A 23,180-nucleotide genomic window follows, 5' to 3' on the forward strand; every position below is an offset into this window, starting at 1 on the left:
AGAGGGGAGGTCTGTGTCTGTGTGTGTGGAGGTCTGTGTCTGTGTGTGTGCGAGAGGGGAGGTCTGTGTTTGTGTGTGTGTGCGCGTGAGAGTCAAAAATCTCAACAGTTTATAGTTGAACAGATTTTTTTGAAAACATCAGTTTTCGGGGTCTTACTCCTCCTCCTTCAGGTGTTAATGAGACGTAATATCCAACAGAGAATTTATAAGAAAAGTATCGAAGGATCACACCACTTAGGTTTGTTTAGTACATCCTATTAAGATGCTGTTAAATCTTTAATCTGTTAGAAGGTTTTAATTGATTAATATGTAAATACCCAAATTCCTTTGACATCACGGGCCTGAGAGAACTAAAAGTTTTATCAGTTTAAAGAAGAGGTGACATTTTAGGTCAGACAATGCATGTTAGGTGTGAGACCTTGTTTAGAATCTGTTTTGTTTTGGTTTGAAATCAGACTGGTTTTATTTCTAGAGTAGGAATTTATAAAAATCCGCATTGACTGACTGTTTATAAATTGAGTGCTTTTTGAACAAATTGAAATGTATCCACAAATACTGTCACGAATCTATGGGTTGAGTTTGTGTGTCTGTGTGTGTGTGTGTGTGTGTGTGTGTGTATGCGCTTGAGAGACTGTGTATGAGAGAGGATCTGTTTGCGTGTGTGTGTGTGTATTGGAGAGTGTATAGTGCGGTGGGGGTCACCTGTCGTGTGACATGAGCCCATGATTCCAGTTGAGGCCATCCTCATGGGGACCAAACTTGGCTATCAGCCGCTGCTCGGTGACTCTGCATTGTTGTGTATCTCAAAGTCCACTTTGGAGGACACTTAGCTGAATGTCCGAGACCGAATGTCGGAGACCGCTGAGGTGTTCCTCCACTGGGAGGAAACGTTCCTGTCTGGCGATTGCTGAGCAGTGTCCATTCATCCGTTGTCATAGTGCCTCATGGTTTCGTCAGTATATTAAGTTTCGGGGCATCCTTGTCTGCAGCGTATAAGACAGACAACATATGAGTATCTGCCATGCACGTGCTGCATGGTGTTCCCATGTGTGATGGTAGTATCCATGTTGAAGGTCTGACATGTCTTGCAGAGGTTGCCATGGCAGGGTTGTATAACATCGTAGTCGATGTTCTCCTGAAGGCTCAGTAGTTTGCAGCGACCAATGGTCTGTTTGAGGTTTAGCGGTTGTTTGAAGATGAGAAGTGGAAGCGTGAGGAAGATCTTGGTCAGATCTTGTGATTTCTGACCTTGTCCACCCCAGTCTGACACCGGCCCCCCCACATCATGTGTGAGAAAGTGTAATGAGTAATTCAAAACTGCACAAAAGAATTAAGATAGAGACAACCTAACAATTTATCAAGGTGATGCTGTCATAACGGGAAAGTAAGGAAGGTCTCACACTCTCTCACACGCACACACTCTGTCGCTCTGTCTCGCTTGCACACACGTATAAAAGTCTGTTGAGTGAATCATTTCCTCCAAGATGTTTGTTTAGTTGCACATACATTCTATTTTGTTCGAACAACAGTTTGCAGTCACAGTCAGTCAGTGTGGTATCTTTTAAATTCCTGCTTTGGGAATAAAACCAGCCTGATTCAGTGTTAAAACTGAGAGACAGATTCTGAACAAAGCCTCACACTTACAGTTCAGTGTCTGACCTGAGATGTCACCTTTTATATATTCATATGGCTTGCCTGATTGTCATTACAGCACAGCACAACACTGACATAGACTTTACAAACACTTTACATGCCATCTAACACACTTGATAACCTGCAGAGACTTATCATCTGAAACTCCACTCACACCAGTTGTACGATCTTTTGATCTCTCTGCCTATAAACTCTGTGTGCGTGTGTGCGCGTGCGAGCCCTGCTCTCTCACTGCACCTGACGAAGAGTCTGTGCTCCAAAAGCTTCTGCAATTCCAAATAACGTGTTGGACTATAACCTGGTGTCATGCGACTCCTGACTTTATCCACCCAAGTTTAACAGTGACACCTCCATATCTTTTGGGTAAAGTTAACTTGTTACTTCCTCTTCACCAGTTGGTTCTTGCTATGTTTGGTCTGCTTGCATTGCTGTGTGTTCCATGGATAGATACAATGAGGTCATAAATTAAGAGCATTGAGTCACCATTTCACAACTGAACTCAGTGAGCAGCAACAACTCCTATTGACTGAGTAGCAGGATATGCACCTACACCAGTCAAACAACTTGATACAAATGTATGTGTTAACTGAATTCTCAGCAGTTTGTATCAGGTAGGAGAATCAATTGTGTACTCCTTTCAGCAATGATTTCTTCATATCTATGACATAAACAAATGTAGGTGAAATTTATTGGCTATTATAGAACAACATTCGTGACGCACCACTCAAAAAGCTCAATCTATGCGTAGAAATATTTAAGATGCATTTAGATCAAAAAAACTACCTGTCAAGACTCCCATCCATGCTAAAATCTAAATCATCCATATGCAGAATGAAAATATATGGCTGCAGCACCACTTGCCTGTTAATTCAGTGAAATCTTTTTTTATTTGCTCATCCACACAGTAGTCAACCAGTTTGCTATCGATCGCAGTCATTTCCATGTTCTTTCATTACAGGTACTTATCCTTTGTATAAAACATTCCACTTGTTGTGTTAAAATCCTTCCCTGTCAACCATTGCAGTAATGACATCAAGAACTGTACTGGTTGTCATTGCTGTGGCTCAGTTGGAAGCACCCTTGCCTGAATCACAGAGCTGTTGATTTCAATTTCAATTCAGGACTTAAGCCCAAGAAAATCAGAGGTGACACTCCAGTGAAGTACTGAGGAATGGAACACCATTGACAGTGTCCTCTTTTAAATGAATCGTGAAACCAAGTCCTCAGTCTGCCCTCCAGATGAATCTATGGCACTATTTCAAAGAAATGTAGGGAAGTTATTTCTTTTGGCCAATATTTATGCCTCAATCAACAAATTATTTGGTCCCTATTGCTTTGCTGTTTATGGGAGTTCATTTGTTTGCATTCCTATGTAACCAAAATGACTACTCTTAAGAAGTACTCCATTATTTATGAAGTACTTTGGGTAATTTGGTGGTCATGAAAGGCACCATGTAAAACCTTTTCCTACCTAAAGGCTAGATGTGAGAATTGAGCACAATGTAAAATGACGTTATCTCTTTTTCAGTCCCTCTAAAACAAGAATTGGTACAAATCTAACCCATTACCTTTATTTATCATTTGAGCATATTTTCAAAATTTTTACTGGGCCACACTCCCTAAAAAAACATAACTGTGGATTACTGAGACAAAGTTTACTGGCAGTCAATTAAAAGGGCCGGTTGCACAGGAGCTTGGCCCCTGGATGAATTGATAAGATTGTGCAGTCTATTTAACAGATTATCTTTCATTGTCAAGTACAACGCATAATACTGAATTACTGGAAATAGGTTATGGAACCCTCATGTTCACGATAAAACGGTACTTAATCTCAGTCATTTTAGCGATACACTGTACAAATTGGATGTTACTGAAATTATAGTATTAATTAAGTAAAAGGTATTTGATACATGAAGGCCTAGGATGCTTCACGTGCTAAATATTAGACAATTACTTAAGGCAAAGTTTCAAAAAGCAAACCAATGCACAATTATGCAGTTACTTTGGCCATCTAGGGTCTAATACTAATTCCATAATTAACAAACATGACCAGACATTTTTAAACAATTCACACATCACATTGAAGTTTAGCTTAAATTTGAACAGATCCACGTTGAATGAATTTTATTGGATTGGAGGAGGATCCGTACAAGTGATGATTATAAATATGTGTCATTTCCTCAAGAACACTTCACTTGCCTAGGTTCAAATTTGAAAGTTTGGCTGTTTCCAAGTATTCTAGAGATTCCTTTAAACACAGATGGAAGGAATAACGCATATCAAAAACGAGTTGTAGAAAAGACCTGTACAAGAAATAATATTCTTGCACATAAGGTTCAAATAATTCTATCCTTTGCATAGACTTCATATGCTCTGTTCTGTAAATAATCTGTCTAATTGTTGTGCTGTGTCAATGTCACTGGACTAGCATTCAAAATGCACAGGCTGTGAGGACACAGGTTCAATTTGCACTGTGGCAGCTGGTGGAATTAAATTCAGTTAATAAGCACAGGAAAGTAAAAATTGTTCTCAGTAATGGTGACCAAGAGCTTTCATTGTTCTAAAATTGCAAGTTTACTTATGTCTTTTGGGGAAGTAGCTCTGCCATCCTTACCTAGAGTGGCCCACCTATGACTCCAGACCGACAGCAATGTGGTTGACTTTAAATTACTGTCTGAAGAGTCCTCAAAAACAGCTCAGCTCAAGTGTAATTATGGATGGCAACAAATGCCGACCTTGCTGGCGATGCTCACATCTGATGAAGAAACTAAAAAGCTGTGTATTTTAAAGGTTTTATAGAACATAGAACAGTGCAGGCCCTTCAGCCCACAATGTTGTGCTGACCTATTATCCTACTAAGATCAATCTACCCTGCATACCCTACATTTTACAATCCTCCATGTGCCTATCCAAGAGTCGCTTAAAAGTCTCAAAAGTATCTGATTCCACTACCACTGCCTGTAGCACATTCCACACGCCAACCACTCTCTGTGTGAAGAACCTGCCTCTGACACCTCCTCTATACCTTCCTCCAATCACCTTAAAATTATGCCCCCTCGTAATAGTCATTTCCGTCCTGGGAAAAAGTCTCTGACTATCCATTCGATCAATGCCTTTCATCATCTTGTACACCTTTATCAAGTCACCTCTCATCCTTTTTCGCTCCAATGAAAAAAGCCCTAGCTCCCTCAACCTTTCCTCATAAGACCTGCCTTCCAGTCCAGGCAGCATCCTGGTAAATCTTCTCTGCAACCTCTCTAAAGCTACCACATCTTTCCTATAATGCGGTGACCAGAACTGAACACAATATTCCAAGTGTGGTCTAACCAGAGTTTTATAGAGCTGCAGCATAACCTTGCGGCTCTTAAACTCAATTCCCTGCCAATAAAAGCCAGCACAACATGCGCCTTCTTTACAACCCTATCAATCTGGATAGCAACTTTGAGGGATCTATGGACATGGACCCCAAGATCCCTCTGTTCCTCCGCACTGCCGAGAATCCTGCCATTAACCCTGTATTCTGCATTCAAATTTGACCTTCCAAAATGTTTTACCATATTATTAACTTCACATCTTTACATGTTTTGAACTGTTTTCTAATGAGAAAAGCCTTCTCTTTTTCTGGTTCTTTCTATCCATCTGGGCCGTTTGTTAAATTATCTTTTATATCTGTTTTGCCTAATATTCTTACATCTCTGTTTCTATTAATTGTCAAAATCTTTTGGTTTTCCTTTTGTTTTTTAGATACACATTTGTATAAACAGGCAAAGAACTGTAAACAGCCACCTAAGTCTGTTGAGTCTTTCCTTCACAGACAGGACTTAACCAAATGCACAGTTAACCTGCCTTCAAATGGTGATGCAATGTGAGGGTTTGAAACACAGACCCTTAAAATCTGTTTAGGTTCCAGTATTGTACTCAAAAAAAAAAAGTATTGACGCTACTTTTTTTTTAATATTTCCATTACTTTAAAAGCAATCCACTGTTAGTTAGCATATTTTCTTCCCTGTTTTCTGCAGGTACCTGGGTTTCCTTTTCATAGTTTTGAAGTACTCTGAGTAAATTGGCCGTCCTTTTTGCCTCCTAAGGGTGATGTTGTTTAAAGAGAAATCATTCACATAGGAATAAAACGACAACTGATGCTTGTGTATCTTTTGTTGAAAAGAACGAGTACAATGTCATTTCTGCTGCAGTTTGGATATGACTAAAGTTGAGAATTTATGCAGTGCTAAAACAGGTGGTGACCCAGCTTTAATTACTCGAAGTAACAGGTGGATGTTTATTCTTCTTCAAAAGGTTACAGCGCTGGTTGGCAGGTGTGCAGCAAACTGGGGCAGTCAGATGGCTATCATGACCTGACAATTCGGCAGGAATTAATGGCCTTTGCTCGCACCTACTGCCCTCCCAATGTTATCCAGTCTCTGCTAGCTGTCAGCAGCTCACTTCAAACACAGGTATGAATGAATTAGCTGTATGCTGCAAGAACAGCGGAACTTGGGTGTTAAATTTTGAATTTAAAGACTATCACCTAATACTATCTGTCCCATGAAGTTTGATATTCTTTTGAAAAATAAATCAACCTTGATGCAGCCTCCTTCGGCATCATAGAATCCCTAAAGTTTGGAAAATTGCCCATCGGCCCAACAAGTCCACACCGACACTTGGAGCATCACACCCAGACCCATCCCCCTATACCCCACCTAATCTACACATCCCTGAACACTACAGGCAATTTAGCATGGCCAATCCACTTAGCCTGCACATCTTTGGACTGTGGGAGGAAACCGGAGCACCTGAAGGAAACCCATGCAGACACGGGGAGAATGTGCAAACTCTACACAGACAGTTGCCCAAGGGTGAAATTGAACCCGGGTCCCTGGCACTGTGAGGCAGCAGTGCTAACCACTGAGCCACCATGCGGCCCCCAAAAGCTATGTTTCAGCAAAAGGCATGTTCAGGACAGCTTCCTGGATCATTATATCCTTAGCCTAACTAGAAAGAAAGTTTTTCTAGGTTTAGTGCTGAGAAATGAGGTAGGCTAAGTGGACCAATTATCACATCAGAAGGAATATTTAGCCATGAAGAAAAGCGAGGAATGGTAGCAAGAAGAATGTCTAGAATGAAAGAAGGCTAATTTCATTGACGTGAGAAAAGGTCCAAAAACAGAAGTTGCTGGAAAAACTTAGCAGGTCTGGCAGCATCTGTGAAGAAGAAAAAAAATCAGAGTTAACGTCTTGGGACCAGTGGCCCTTCCTCAGAACTGATGGTTGCTAGGAAAATGTCGGTTTATATGCACATGATAGGAAGGGGAAGGGGGTAGGGAGTAAATGATAGGTGGGGATAGAGCCCAAAGAGATAGCAGAGCAGTTGGATAGACAAAGGAGTTGATAACAACCTGGCATGGAGGGTGAATAGCTGTTCATGGGGACTGTTAGTGACTAACGTGTAATGACAGGCTATGTGATACAAGGCCTGGTGTGTGGGTTGGGGTCTAGGACAGGGGAGAGTTTAGGCCCTAAAATTATTTACACAAAAACAGAAGTTGCTGGGAAAGCTCAGCAGGTCTGGCAGCATCTGTGAACCGTTCTGAGGAAGGGTCACCCGAAACGTTAACTCTTGAGATTTTCCTTCACAGATGTTGCCAGACCTGCTGAGCTTTTCCAGCAACTTCTGTTTTTGTTTCTGATTTACAGCATCTGCAGTTCTTTCGGGTTTTATTTCCTAAAATTATTGAACTTGATATTGACTCTGGAGGGCTGCAGGGTTCCCAAGCGGAAAATGAAGTGTTGTTCTTCCAGCTTGCGTTGAGCTTCGCTGGAACACTACAGCAAGCCTGAGACAGAAATGTTGGCCAGGGAACAGGGTGGTGTGTTAAAGTGGCAGGCAGATGGAAGCTCAGTCTTTCTTGTGAACAGAACGTAGATGTTCTGCGAAGCGGTCACCCAGTGTACGCTTCTTTTCTCCAATGTCAAGATAGGATGCTTTCTGTGGTGCATCTATAAAAATTCGTAAGCCTCTTAAGGAAGTAAAGACTTTGTTGTGCTTTCTTGACTGTTGCATTGATGTGGGTGGATCAGAACAGATTGTTAGTGATCATCACTCCCAGGAGCTTGATGTTCTTCACCATCTCCAACTCAGCATTGTTGATGCAGACAGGTGTGTGCCCTTCACTCCGCCTCCTGAAGTCAATGACCAGCTCCTTCGTTTTGCTGACGTTGATGGAGAGATTGTTGACTTTACACCATGCTGCTAAGCACTCAGTCTCTTTCCTGTATTCTGTCTCGTCGTCGTTTGAGATCTAACCTACAATGGTGATGTCGTCAGCAAACTTGTAAATGGAGTAGGGGCGGAATTTGGCCACACAGTCGTGTTTGTATAAAGAGTACAGTAGGGGGCTGAGTATGCAGCCTTCTGGAGAAGATGTTGTTGCCTATTCTTACTGATTATGATCAATGGGTCAGGAAGTTGAGGATCCAGTTACAGAGTGGGGATCCAAGACCTCGGACACAGAGTTTAGAGATGAGTTTCTTTGGAATTATGGTGTTGAAGGTAGAACTGTAGGCAATATATAGGAGCCTGATGTTCCAGGGATGAATGTAGGGCCAGGAAGGTGGTGTCTGCTGTGGACCTGGTGCACCAGTAGAAGAATTGCAAAGGATCAAAGCAGTTTGGTAGGCTGAAGTTCATGTGAGCTATGACTAACCTCTTGAAACATTTCATAATTATGGAGGTCAGAGCCACCGGGTGGTAGTCCTCAAGGCACGCTGCATAATTTTTCTTTGGCATGGGAATGCTGGTGGTCTTGTTGAAGCAGATGGGGACTTCAGATTGTAGTAAGGAGAGGTTAAAGATGTCTGCGAATATTTCTACCAACTGGTCTGCACAGGATCTGAGTGCATGGCTGGGGACTCCATCTGAGCTGGTTGCTTTCTGTGGGTTCATTCTCAAGAAGGCTGATCTAATGTCTGTGGTTGTGACTGTTGGGATAGTTGACTTTGTTTCACTGACATATTGTTATGATCCTGGATGAGATGTCCACAATAATGTCATAACCTAGTTGGGGACCAGTAAATATTTTTGTTTAAAGAGGACATCGTCTGAATTCTCAGGTATTTAGTAAGAGCGTACAGCTATAAGATCCCACAGTTTTGAACAGACAAATAAACTAAACTTTACAAAATTAGAAAAGTACAACAGTCATCATATACTATACAAACAAAATTTGTACGTTTTAACACTCAGGATTACCGTAACCTACATTTGAGTTAACAGATATTGTGGGTGACCAAATCTCACTAAAACTCTGTTGCCTTTGCAAGGGATTCTAGGTCTTCAGTTTTGAATATTCAGTCTTGGAACACCCTCAAAGTCTCTGTGACTCTGAATGCCTTAATGACAGCACGTGTCTTGGTAGTTCGATCTCATCTCTTAAGACAAAGTTCCCCTGGCCTGCTGTCAAGCATATAGTTAATGGAACGATTTCAGCTTTTATCAAACAGCTAACTTCCATTAGCTTTCGCTGAATTTCTCTCAGCTCCAAGTTTTCTCAGCTGCATCAAGCAAATACGAGCTGGAGCTTTCTTCAACCCACTGTCAGCTGCACTGAACTAATTATAGCTCCCAGTGCTTCTCCTGACCCCTTCACCCTTTCTACATTGAATCACAAACTTCTTGAGACTTGTTGTGAACCCTAATTTTGAGGAGTCTGCTAGCACCAGCAGTCATGATGACTGGAGCTACTTCTTTGCATCAGCGCTCTCCCAGTTCCAAACTGGTCTGAACTTCTCCCAGCGCAAATACAAATTGGAACCAGAAATCCTTCCTAAGCTCCAACTATTTCCAAGACAACATTGCCTTTGCTGAGCTGTCCTTAACCTGACTTTCAAGTTGAATATCCTCATTTACAATTTCCTCTTTGATCTGATGAAGTTAATGATTTTTCACAGCCTTTCGGAATTCACAAGATTCTTTTAATTAATTTAGTTTTATCTCCCATTATGCTGTGGTGCAGATGCTGTGGTTCAACAAGCTGTCCTGCAGTTGATCTAGCAATTAACCTGTTAAAGCAACATGATCTCAATCTTTTAAGTGCAGTAGACTTTCATGTGCTTCAATTGCTTTAATCCTATTTTCTACTCTTCAATGCTAATTCACAAAACTAAAAATTACATTCTAACTGGAGTACACAGACCTTGAGCCAAACACTCGCAACAATATAATGTACCTCCTTTCCCATCTTCCTTCCCTTCTCCTCTACCCTCAGTTTGCTCCTCACCCACTGCCCCAATTGCATACATTACAGTCAAGTTCATTATTTGTACAATTTATTTGCCTTTGGACTCACTTTGTTTGAATTAAATATCACCACAATTGTCACAATAGTTTCTAACATGAAGTCAAAATTAAGACAGAAAAGGCCTTGCTGGCACGATCGATGGGAAAATCAAAGAATATACCGAGATATTTTGATGGTCCTTGAAGTCGCTATAGCATAATTCATAAACATTTCTTGAAGATCATTAACACTAATTTCTGTGCTTTTCAAATGGAAGGGTGTTGGACTTTGGGACCAAATGAAATGTAAATTGTATTGTTGAACTCTACTAACAATTAATTGTTTCCCATGATGTTATTAAAGTTAAATATAGTACAAAAAAATCTAATTACTTGTAAATGAACAAACCACATGGTACTTCCGCAAATACCATTGCATAAGTATGAAAATAATTTTGTTCCAAATATTTTTGTCAGAGCAAATTCTCAAACAACGTAAATTCTTGCTCAACCATGCGTGCAACTGAGGTTCTGTCCATAAGCAACCAGACTGAGGTATTGTTCATGAATTACACAGAGCCTGATCCAGGATGTGTGCAGGTATTAGGTACAGTAAACAAAATAAAGGGAGACAAATAATTATTTGACAAAAAAAAAAGAGAAGTCATAAAAATTCAACAATTAAAAGACATAATAAGATTCCACATTCATGAATTTAATTTTCAGTGCCATAGAGATCAGTAATTAAGACTCATCATACATTTATAAAGGCACTTTGACGAAAGTTGGCATGCCATAACTTTCTGTACTATATTTTGACTGTACCTGACTTGCAGTAATAAACTTAGCAGCATTTAATGGTTTTAAATGTTAAATTGGATTGCAAGATGCTGTTTTCAGGTGTCACTACAAACTGCCCCCTTAGGAAATTGTTGTGTGATTTGTATGCAAATACCTTTAAATTCAGTGTTGTTTTGACAGTAATTTCTGACCCCTATACCTTTTTCTCCATGAAATAAAGTCAGTTTTTAATTTAGACTGATTACCTGAACAATGCAGTACCATTTTTGAATTGAGCTTTGAAACAATTGTTCGTGAATTAGTGTTGAATGTGGCTGTTTCTAATTATGTTAACTGTTTACTCCATTTATCGAGCCATTAGACCGTCACAATTGACTTATTCTTGCAAGTTGATAGTTTTTGTGACTCATTTTTCAATGTTGCTGTATTTGAATAAGAGTAGTTTCTCAACAGTCATAAAGTTTCAAACATTTATTGCAGAAAAAGATCAATATACTTGTGTGTTTATTGTTCATAGTTTGTTCAAAACAGTCAATGATATAATTGCAGGGTGCTAAATCACTGCTTTCTATTTAATTAATTTTATTGCAGATTTTGTATCAAGCTGTAAATTATCAGATTGAGCCATCAGAGAGCAGCGAGTCTATAAATTCTACGGGCAATGGTCAGCAGGTCAGAATTTTCATGTCTTAAAATGACATGGGTTTTTCCACCTTTCTGAAACAGAATTTTACCTTCCCATCTGATGCACAAGATAAACGGTTGTTGTCTCATAACTTAGACAGTTGTGAATAATAAAATGCAACCATTATTTGAATGACTACATTTTTAATACATTATCATTCAAGTAACCTGATTTTTTTATATCATCAACAACTTTTATTTATATGACATTTCAATATTTTAAAGCAGCCCACAATACTTCAGCTCTCCAACTATGACAGCTGCCTACATCTTAAATCTGATAAACAGATTACCAATCTGTAAAGTTTTAGGATTAAATGAGACAGGATTGCATATTCTGGCATGTTATTCTTTTTGTTAATTTGAAAAAATGTAAATCATAACCTCTTCGTAGGAAAAGGATAAGATCAAGCAGATAATGTGAAAAATGAAGCAGCCGGTCAAGGGAAAATAACTTAACATTATGATTTTAATTTGGTGTTTGAATATTATTTGATGATATGATGTTTAGGTAAAAAGAAAGTTGAAATCTCTACTTCCTTATACTCTTGCCAATTGACTAACAGTGCAAGAAAGCTTTGAAACTTACCATTAAAGTGTAAGCTCATTCTTCCAAAAAAGTCTTAAGAAACTAATTCATTTCTTCTTAATGCAATAGCTTTATTGTGCACCATTTTAAAGCACTAATTATTTTGTTTTTTGATTCAAACTTTTAGATTGAAATGAAAGTTCCAAATAATTCATCTGATCTACTCCATCGGACAACTGCAAAGACCATGGAGGTTCTTAGTAGTACTTCTATGACAACTAAGGCAGTGTTGCATGCTGTCAGTGATGCACAGTGGTGGAAGAGATCCCTCAGCTATCTGCGCCCTTTACATGTAAGGCCTTTTTGATTATAAGTGAAAAGATAGAAGTTAGATTCTCTCATTTCTATCATTTTGAATTGTAATTTTCCTTTAGGACCAAGGACCAGAAGCTACCTTAAGAGGTGAGGCTGGTGTAAATGGAGATCTTGAAAAGCAAGGCTGTCATCCCTTTTATGAGATCCTCATTGATGATGCTTTCGTTGACAAAGTAAGTCAAACTAACAGTTAAGTCTAGGATTTACACTAAATTATATTCCACAAGTAAAGCAGTCACACCCACACCCATTAATAGGACTGAAAAGTTGCGTACAACTGTTTGAGAGGGCAAAGCTTTCCTTTAAACAGCAGCAGAACAAAAAAATTTAGCAGTAAACTATCTGTCTTGTATGGCCCAATTGAATATTTAGGGCTAATTGAGAATTTTTACCTGGGATTTATTTTCTAGGTTGAGCTGCTTTTCAATTGATTATTTATAATGCATTTTCCAAAATATTTAATACAATATGTCATATGAAGGTATTCAATCATTATAGCTTAAGAATTCATTCTCTACATAACTGTTAGTAATGATTTTTCTCCTTTTAAGTTGCATTTTTGGATGTTGGAGAAGATATTCTAACTATTCAAAGTGCTGCGCAAAGCTGTATGAATTTGTTGGATCATTTATAACGACGCAGAATTTGGTGGAACTGGGTTTCTCGTGGCATGTATTGGATGTTTCTTCACCTTTTACCTTCAATTACTTTGCATTGCAAATTGCTGAATGCGCAAATTGATAATAGTGCGGTAAGGCCAATGGGACACCTGGTACAAGACAAAACTTAATCTAACTCGTTAACCAAGTAACTTTAATGTTCCGCTGACCATCTTCATTTCCATTAAGTATTCATGAAATCCTTCAATTTAAGCTTACTCCATCAGTGGCACTTCACAAATCACTATCATGGCAGTTAGCAAATTTAGTACAGGCCTGTGCCCTGGATTAATATTGATCACCTCAGATTCATGATGCACTCAAGGATATTCTGCTATTGTTAACATTTGAACAGACTCTGCCAACTGGTGTCTTCCTGTGTGGGTGGTTGACTCTCAATTTATAGGATCCAGGTCCAGAGCAGGTGTAATGTGCAAGTATCCACTCTGGCACATCAAATGTCGTGAACTTTGATGTCTTTTTCGTCCTCGAATATTTCAAGTGGGTGCAGATCATGTTAGTGTAATCTTGGGTCTAACTGCACAAATATTGACCTATTCTGAAGTAAGGCCACTAGACCTGGAACATTGACTTTGCTTTCTCTCCACAGATGCTGCCAGATCTGCTGAGTTTCTGCAGCAATTTCTGTTTTTGTTTCACAATTATTGATTATAATTGTTACCAGCAGCTTGCATTCAGATCTATTTTCAGTTTTTATGTCCAGATAAGATCCAGTCATGTTCTCAGCCACCCCCTCTTAATATCAATCAACTATTTTTAATTCAGCTGTCTGATCCAGTGGATTATTAAACATACAACTAAAATTCCTACCAAAAATAAATTTCTATTATCATTTGGAATGAAAATTGAGATTTTTCATGGTTGTTTTATCACTTTATACATAAAGCTCTTGGCTTTTTCTACAAGAATTATACGGAACTCCATTGTCAAATGTGATGACTGTTCATTGCATTTAGTTCCAGAGCACACTGATCTCTCCTGTTTAACTGCATATTGGAAAATGGCTAATGGAGTGCATTATCTATTATTGCAACCTCCTTCCAAGAAACCCAATAGTTCAGCATTGGACACTACACATTAGGAAGGGTAAATTGGTCTTGGATGGAGTACAACACAGGTTTACAAGAATGAAACCTGGACCTCCACAGATTAAGTAGTGAGGACGGATTATATAAATTAGGCCTGTTTTAAAAATTAAAGTAATTTAAGAATTTCAAAGGTTAAGGGGAGATCTAGAACTAGGGGGCATAGAGTCATCGAGCTGTACAGCATGGAAACAGACCGTTCAGTCCAACTTGTCCATGCCAACCAGATATCCTAAATTATTCTAGTCCCATTTGCCAGCACTTGATCTATAACGCTCTAAACCCTTCCTATTCATATACCCATCCAGATGCCTTTTAGAACGTTGCAATTGTACCAGCTTCCGCCACTTCCTCTGGCAGCTCATTCCATATACGCAACATCTTCTGCGTGAAAAAGTTGCCTCTTAGATTCCTTTTAAATTTTCCCCCTCTCACCTTAAACCTATGTACTCTAGTTTTGGATGCCCCCATCTTGGGGAAAAGACCTTGGCTATTTGCCTTATCCATGCCCCTCATGATTTTATAAACCTCTCCAAGGTCACTCCTCAGCCAGTCTGAGAATTTGGACTAGACTATTCAGGAGTGATGTTAGGAAGCACTTCTCTGCACAAAGGGTGTTAGAGGTTTGGAACACTTCCACAAACAGCTGATGCTAGATCAGTTGTAGGTTTTCAGTCTGCAGAAGATCAATTATTGTTAAGCAAAGTTATTCATGAATATGGGTCACAGGCAGCTATATGGAAATAAGTCACAAATCAGCTTTGATCCCGTTGAATGGTGGAACAAGTTTGAGGACCTGAAAAGCCTACTTCTGTTCTTATGTTCCTATGGATAATCCTGTTCAGTTCATCAGGCATCTTCAGAAACTTGTTCACTGATCGTATGCTTAAAGCTGATTTGTAGGGCTGAATATTTGTTCTGAGGGTGTTACTCTTGCCATTGGGATGAATTTCTCGTCGGGATCGCTTAAAAGTGCCAATGGCAAAACTCACAAGACAGTTGTGAAAGAGGGAGTCAATTAACTGGCCATCTCTTTTTAGACAGCAGACGGATTCCGGAGTGTGGAGGGCCAACAATAAGCTGTTCAGCATGAACAAATTTCAGCCCTACTATCAGGGGTGGGAGTTGCTGTTGTAAATAGGGAGACGCAAAGGCACCTGCGTTCCCAGTCACTGGTTGCAGATTAAGTGATTAAGAGGACCAGGGAGGTAAAAACCTTCTGACATAAGTATTAATGCCCCATCCACAATAATGGCTACAGTAATGCAGATTTTTGGAATGGCATCTTCTAAATGGATTGGAGTCTCTCACTTTGATGCCTGTTCCTACTACCACTCAAGGCCACCATCATTGTTTCACAGAAGGCCTACTGACATGATAAGCATCCCACAGGCCAGATTGGAAATCTAGTTGGGTTTTGGGGAATGTCCATAATTATGCCCTCATTTTAAGAGGTTAACTGCCACAACTGGATGGCAGGTGTACAGGATAACTGTCTCTTCTAAAATTATTTGAAGATGAGACTAGATCATAAAGCTAGCATGCTGTTTAACAATATCAAATTCCAATCTTCTCTGTCTTTGGTCTAGTCACCTTTGTCAAGGAGAAATTCAGTCCATAGCGATACTGATTCATTTTCCAAACTCTGCTTGTTGTCCTTTATAATTCTTGACAGTGAAATTTCACACAGGTGTGTCCTGGCAATCAAAATGCACCTCTTTGTAGCACCAATTTACTGCCTCATAGTTTCTGACATGATTGTTTGAAAAAACAAGTGAAAAGGGTTGTTTGATTCTTTACACACCACTTCTACCAAACTATCCTCTTAAGTCTTACAAATGGTTTAGACTGTAAAATCTAATTTTGCTCATTTTTAATTTTATGATGTTCTAAATATATTTTTGCTCTTGCAGAATGAAGTAAACTACTCTAGTTATCAACACAGTGCTCTGGAGAACTTTGCAGAAGTCTTGCTGAGAGCTGGAAAATTATCTGAAACCAAAAGTGAAGGGGAAAACCTATTTCCTGCCACAGAAGGTAAAAGTTACCCTCAGTAGTACCTTTACAAGCTCCATCAGGTTTTACACCATGCTCAGTTTTGCAACTTTATCTGTGCTAAAAATGCGTCATAGTCAATAGAAATCATATTCCTTTGACACATTTATGCATACAGAAATGTAAACCATACACAGTGAAAAAAACAATAAGCAGGCACACTTAAAAATATCGCTTATTGCAGCTAGAGTATGCAGGTTGTTAGTTATAGCAAGAATATGCATGGTACATCTTTTTAAAACTTGTGTGAATGAAATCCGTCATAAATTTTCATCTGTTGCTAACCTCAGCTGTTAAAAATTCACACTTTTGAAAAACAAATCCCTCTCATGGTGGTGGGCAGTTCTTTACCTGTCACTTTCAGTGAAAACACTGTAGTTAATAACATGGTTACAAAATGTTTGTTAAAGAGCTTTTCTTTGTGTAATTTTGATCCCTGTCCAATTGATGGTAGAATATTCTGTGGTATTTAGAAGATAATATGTGAAAATTGAGAATCATGCTACAAAATAGGTGATTTATTTTCTTTCCTAACATCTCATTAAAATTGAACATGGCATTGCCAGTATCTAAAGTTTATATTTATAGAAGTCTGACACGTGTTTGGTGTAGATTGATATGTCGTCAGTTCCATGTCATCTTTGGGTAGGATTGAATTTTAGGACTAAAGTGATTCAACTAAGATACAAATGATTTGAACCAGAACAAAACTCAACACTGTTGTTGAATGTCATTTACACAATAAGTCTTATTTTTTCTGATTTCTCTTTACTTGGCTATTTCATGTGCATTTCAGAGTTTTCAGCTAATATACTGAGGCCCTGATTCTCTTTTCCAGAGTCAGACACGGAGAGGTGGGTCATCTCCTGGCTCTGTAAAACCAACCTGGGAAAAACTCACCTCATGTCAATCATCGGCAAACCTCAGGAGCTAAACTGATGTAACTTATAGTTATGAGTCCATTGATTATCTCATTAATTTAAAAATAACATACACATTAATTAAAAAAGCATACGTGAAAATTTCTTCATCTAATCTGTTCTGAAAATATAAACATTTCACTCAAGAACTTAATTCTCTAATGGAAACAAGCATTTGTATTCTAAATCACTGGGCTGTCAATCACACTGTTCACGTAGCAGGCACCCCACCATGATAATGTTATATAGTAAAATCAGTCATGTAGCACAAATCTTATAATGATAACCCCAGACTCGTGTCAAGAGACAGATGAAAATAGCAATAACTTTTTTAAAGCCCTGAAGAGTCGAGTTATTTTATTTATTCATTTTTAAAAGTTTATTCATTTGTGGGATGTGGGTGTCGCTGGCTGGCCAACATTTATTGCCTGTCCCTAGTTGCCCTTGAGAAGGTGGTGGTGAGCTGTCTCCTTGAACCTCTGTAGTCCACCTGCTGTGGGTTGACCCACAATGCTATTAGGGAGGGAATTCCAGGATTTTGACCCAGTAACAGTGAAGGAGCGGCGATATATTTCCAAGTCAGGATGGTGAGTGGTTTGAGGGGAACTTGAAGGTGGTTGTGTTCCCATATATCTGCTACCTTTTTGCCGTTCTAGATGGAAGTGGTCGTGGTTTTGGAAGATGCTGTCTGAGGATCTTTGGTGAATTTCTACAGTGCATCTTGTAGAAAGTACGCACTGCTGCTACAGAGTGTCAGTGGTGAAGGGAATCGATGCTTGTGGATGTAGTGCCAATCAAGTGGGCTGCTTTGTTCTGGATGATGACAAGCTTCTTGAGTGTTGCTGGGGCTGCACTCATCCAGGCAAGTGGAGAGTACTCCATCACACTCCTGACTTGTACCTTGTAGAGGGTGAACTCGCCTCTGACGTACTTTTGCAGCCACTGTGTTTATGTGGTGAGTCATGCTGAGTTTCTAATCAATGATAACTCCCAGCATGTTGATAATAGAGAATTCAGTGATCATAACACTATTGAATGTCAAGGGGCAGTGGTTAGATTGTCTCTTGTTAGTGATTGTCATAGCCTGGCATTTGTGTGGCACAAATGTTACTTGCCACTTGTCAGCCAAGCCAGGAAATTGTCCAGATCTTGTTGTATTTGAATGTGGACTGCTTCAGTATCTGAGGAGTCACAAATAGTGCTGAACGTTGTGCAATCATTACCACTTCTGATCTTATGATGGAGGGAAGGTTATTGATAAAGCAGCTGAAGATGGTTGGGCCCAGGACACTACTCTGCAGGAGTCCCTCAGGGTAAATGTCCTGGAGCTGAGATGACTGCCCTCCAACAACTATGACCATCTTCTTATGTGTCAGGTATGACTTTAACCAGCAGAGAGTTTTCCCCCGATACCCATTGATTCCAGTTTTGCTAGGGCTCCGTGATGCCACACTTGGTTGAATGCAGCCTTGATGTCAAGCGCTGTCCCTCTCACCACTTCTCTGGAATTCAGCTCTTTTGTCCATGTTTGAACCAAGACCGTAATGAGGTCAGGAGCTGAATGGCCCTGGTGGAACCCAAACTGGGCATCACTGAGCAGGTGCTGCTTGATTGCACTGTTGATGACACCTTCCATCACTTTACTGATGCTTGAGACTGGACTGATGGGGCAGTAATTGACTGGGTTGGTTTTATCCTGCTTTTTATGTATGGGACACACTTGGGCAATTTTACATTTTGTTGGGTAGCTATCAGTGTTGTAACTGTTCTAGAACAGCTTGGCTAGGGTAGCAGCAAGTTCTGGAGCACAAGTCTTCAGTACGATTGCCAGAATGTTGTCAGGGCCGGTAGCCTTTGCAGCATCCAGTAACTCCAACCGTTTCTTGATATCACGTGGAGTGAAAAGTATTGACTGAAGGCTGGTATCTGTAATGCTGGGGACCACTGCAGAAGGCTGAGACATTTGACAGCTTTGAACATTCTCTGACAGCTTTCACTTTTTAAACACATTAATGTACACTTTTAATAATCCCAAACGGTACCTCACCACCCCATAAGGACCTCTGTCACCCCAACTGTGTCCTGGAACCATATCCAAGAGGCTATCTAATATCCCAATGTGGTACCCTGGCTTTCCAGAAACATACATGAACAACAGACTAGCTGTAGCCTGTTTTGCTTTGCACACATCTGATTCCTCACTACAGAGATGCCAAAATCCTATTTGACTGGAGGGAGCTGATCATGTAAATAGCCAGAAGTCTCTAGGAACTGCCCCCTAACACGTTCTGGCTCACCACAATCCAGTCCCTGTGAAAATGAAAGGTGCCTTGCTTGGGCTGGAGCTAGAGAATTGTGGCTGATCTGCCATCTATGACACAACAAAAACCCTCTCTGCCATAGCAAAACGTCAGGCCTGAATCATAATTACAAAAGGATTAAGTGCTACTTCAGTAAAGTTTATTTAAATTTCCAGCTCATTGAATTGTATATTAGTCTTCTGACTTTAACAAAGGGAACTGCTGGGCAGCTTATTACCCATTCATACTTCTGTCAACGTAATATATAAGGCTTAGATTGTTGTGCTTGTAAGAGCATTAAATAACTTCTTTGGAATCGTTGCTAACTGATGAACCAGCAATGATTTAAGTTGTGCTTTCATTGTTGACTGTTTGATAACCGTGGATTGCCAGAACCGGAAGTGATCAACAATAAGTCATCCATTGATAGATATCAATAAGTAATCCATTGATAGATACCCATTCATCAATGGGAGATGAAATCTTAGTTGGAGTTATTAATTGGGTCATTTTCTAGATTTGTTACCTGGGTATGATATCAGGATTAATTTGTTCCTCATGCAAAGCTATTGGTCAAGTATTACAAAAATTACTAAAGCTTTCTATTACTGTAGATCAGTCGTGATTTGTTCTAAAATTGCATCCAGCGCCAAGTCTGTTAGTTATTTGAGAATTAAAGCTGGTGGAAACCAGGAGCTTAAAACAAAATATTCTACTGTTAAGAAATCTGAGTTTCTCAAATGGATTTCATTTTTGTGCTTGTCAATCCAATAGCTAGATAGCTTTATCTAAATGAATACTCTGTAGATGCAGGATTTGTTTTGCCAAAAAGTCAATTTGTGAGATCTGTATGGCACAGTGGATTCACGTACTGCCTTTTCATTTTTAGTGTATGGATGTAATTTCATTTTGAGGTTGATCTGATGAAGTACTATATCTATTGGTCTCCGGTAAAATGATTGTGGGTAGATCTGAGCCTCATTCTGAGTGGGTGTGACTTGCAGCAGAAGAATATCTGTAATTCAGAATTTCTTTATTGATCTCACCCACTCACTCTCAGCCCACAATGACTGCTGCGAGAAATTGAAATGTCACACAATGCAGGAGGGATTCAATTCAAGAGCCTGCGTTCATTTTCAGAACATGAGGAGGATTTGATCCTGTGCTTAATCCGTCTTGCGCTTAAAGAAGAATTTCAAAGCAAAGCAGGGATGTCTTTTCTCAACCCAATCCTCCTCTTCACAGCACCAACAAAAAAAAAATCAGGCCATTCATTGTTTGCCTTACTGCCACTTACATAACTGCTATGTTCATTTTCATAACATTTCTATGCTTTGAACATGCTTTATATAATGATTTACTATATTTCTCTGAAAGATTCCAAAACATATTTAAGTGTTAAGTGGTACCATTTTGCTTAAAGCAGGATTCCACAAACAAAACTGAGGCTAGAACTTGCCTTATCTAGTGAGAAGTAGTGCAGTTACTTTTGGTTCTGCTTGATGAAGCAAGAGAAATGATTTGCATTATCCCTGGTATGGAGACCTGTTTGCTGCCACCTGATGCTGCTTAAAGTTTTCATGTTATGGATAAAGAAACAAAAGATGGTCAGTTCTGTACTGATAACCAAAAGTTTCTAAAACTTGTGAAATGAAGATTAATAATGAATTTTGTTGTAAAAGGCTAGTCGGTTTGCATGTTCAGTTCAGTTACAATAGCAATTAGCATACAAATTTAACAATATTATTGCAAGTTACTACAGTGGTTTATCTTACTTATTTTGAATTCTTTGCCATCTTTTCACAGTTCTTTTGCAGCTAGCCAGTGATGCTCTACCCAAAGATATGACCTTAGCCCTAGCCTACCTTCTGGCCTTGCCTCAGGTACAGCAATGACCTTTCTGCTTGGATGTGTAATCTGCAATTTTAAAAGAATGATTCAGAATAAAGTTTTTTTCTCGAGCTTCACTAGTATATTTCTGAATCCACTTGAGGCCTTTCTTTGAAGGTAAATTATTTCCAGCTTTATTCTTAAAGAATTTACACAGTTATTGCCTGACTGGTGTACCATTGCTAACCTATTTCCGAAGCCTGGAGATGGAAGTAAAATAGCCACTGCTTTTGATAATAGCTCGTATAAGTTCAAATATTTGTGAGTGAGGGTGTTGTAGGCCTTACTTCCAGCATAATGACCAATCAAAAAAATTTCTTGCCTTTCACAGTATTAATTAATTGATTAGAAGAATACAAAGGTTACAACCTTTGTTATAACAGAATAATAGAAATAATAGAATCCCTAAAGTGTGGAAGCAAGCCATTCAGCCAATCGAGTCCACACCAATCATCCAAGAGTATCCTATCCAGAACCACTCCCCTACCCTTTCCCTGTAACCCCGCAGTTTCCATGTCTGATCCACCTAACCTGCACATGCCCGGACGTTATGGGCAATTTAGCAAGGCCAACCCACCTAACTTGCACATCCTTAGACTGTGGAAGAAAGAGGGTGGAGTCGGATCCGGGTCTCTGGTGCTGTGAGGCGGCAGTGCTACCCACTGAGCCACCATGCAACCCCTCCCTTCATCCCACCACAGATAACATGCACATGCAGAACTTCCTTAAAACTTACCGCTTTGACCAAATAGTCACCTATCCAAATATCTGCTTGGTATCCATTTTCTTCTGAGTCATACAATCCTGCAACCTCGAAAGCCATTTAGTCCATTGTGCTTGTGCCAGATCTTTATTAGAGCTTTCCAATTAAATCCACTCCTCCATTTTTCCCCATAGTCTTGTAACTTGTACATTTGTGAAACACTAATTAATATTTTTCCACATTACAATCCCTACGTTAAGACAAGTTGTTGTTTTCTTTGCATTCTTGTTAACAATTTGTTTATGGCTGCTTGCCTGATTGCCTAACAGTTTTATATTTTTAATTTCCAAGACTGAAAATAGCTTTTACGAGTTTTAACTCTGACTTTGTGTTTTCTGCTGGAAAGATGTCAGAATCTATTTCACAAGTTTCTCCAATCAAGTCCAGGCAGCAATCTTCGTCAAGTCGCGTTTACTTTGAATTGCAGAATTATTTCTACCTAAATAAATTACTCTGAAACTGCTGCTAATTTATTAGGTCCAACTGAATGCCTCTTGTCCAGCAACTAATACAAGATTTGTGCAACCTGCATGAATATAATATCTGTGCAGGGAAATGTTACAATCTGCTATAAAGCATGTGATCATTGGACACTTAGAAAATACAAATTTAATTGGTAAGAAAAAAGAGCAGGATGGTAGGCTGTTACTCATGTGTTCCACAGTACCAGTGCTTAGACCACAGCTGTTCACTATCTGTATAAATATTTTCAAATTTCCTGATGACACAAAACCAGGTGGGAATGTGAGATGTGACATAGCTGCAAGGAGACTTCAAGGGAACTTGGGCAGGCTAAATGAATAAGCAAGAGGGTGGCATATGACATGTCATGTCAATTAATGTAACCTTATCGACTTTGGTAGAAAAACCATGAACATAAGAACTAGGAGCAGGAGTAGGCCATCTGGCCCCTCGAGCCTGCCCCGCCATTTAATAAGATCATGGCTGATCTTTTTGAGACTCAGCTCCACTTACCCATCCACTCACCATAACCCGTAATTCCTTTACTTTTCAAAAATTTATCTAGCCTTGCCTTAAAAACATTCAGCGAGGTAGCTTCAACCGCTTCACTGGGCAGGGAATTCCACAGATTCACAACCCTTTGGGTGAAGAAGTTCCTCCTGACCTCAGTCCTACATCTGCTTCCCTTTATTTTGAGGCGATGCCCTCT

At 39.5% G+C, this 23,180-nt stretch overlaps 2 protein-coding genes across 2 annotated transcripts in view; one reads left to right on the forward strand and one right to left on the reverse strand.

Moving 5' to 3' along the window:
- The window catches only part of LOC125483068 (NBAS subunit of NRZ tethering complex-like), a 97,198-nt gene that overhangs the window by 47,651 nt on the left and 26,367 nt on the right, over positions 1 to 23,180 (reverse strand). The gene's annotated exons all lie outside the window — the stretch shown is intronic.
- The window catches only part of LOC109932522 (NBAS subunit of NRZ tethering complex-like), a 53,578-nt gene that overhangs the window by 7,227 nt on the left and 23,171 nt on the right, over positions 1 to 23,180 (forward strand). The window contains exons 4-9 of the mRNA XM_048597114.1: positions 5,950 to 6,107; positions 11,320 to 11,400; positions 12,129 to 12,293; positions 12,376 to 12,489; positions 15,995 to 16,118; positions 21,163 to 21,239. Coding sequence (XP_048453071.1) covers positions 5,950 to 6,107; positions 11,320 to 11,400; positions 12,129 to 12,293; positions 12,376 to 12,489; positions 15,995 to 16,118; positions 21,163 to 21,239 — 719 coding nt within the window. The remainder of the gene's footprint in view (positions 1 to 5,949; positions 6,108 to 11,319; positions 11,401 to 12,128; positions 12,294 to 12,375; positions 12,490 to 15,994; positions 16,119 to 21,162; positions 21,240 to 23,180) is intronic.

This window comes from Rhincodon typus, chromosome 5 (assembly GCF_021869965.1).
Source record: "Rhincodon typus isolate 14 chromosome 5, sRhiTyp1.1, whole genome shotgun sequence".
Taxonomy (NCBI): domain Eukaryota; kingdom Metazoa; phylum Chordata; class Chondrichthyes; order Orectolobiformes; family Rhincodontidae; genus Rhincodon; species Rhincodon typus.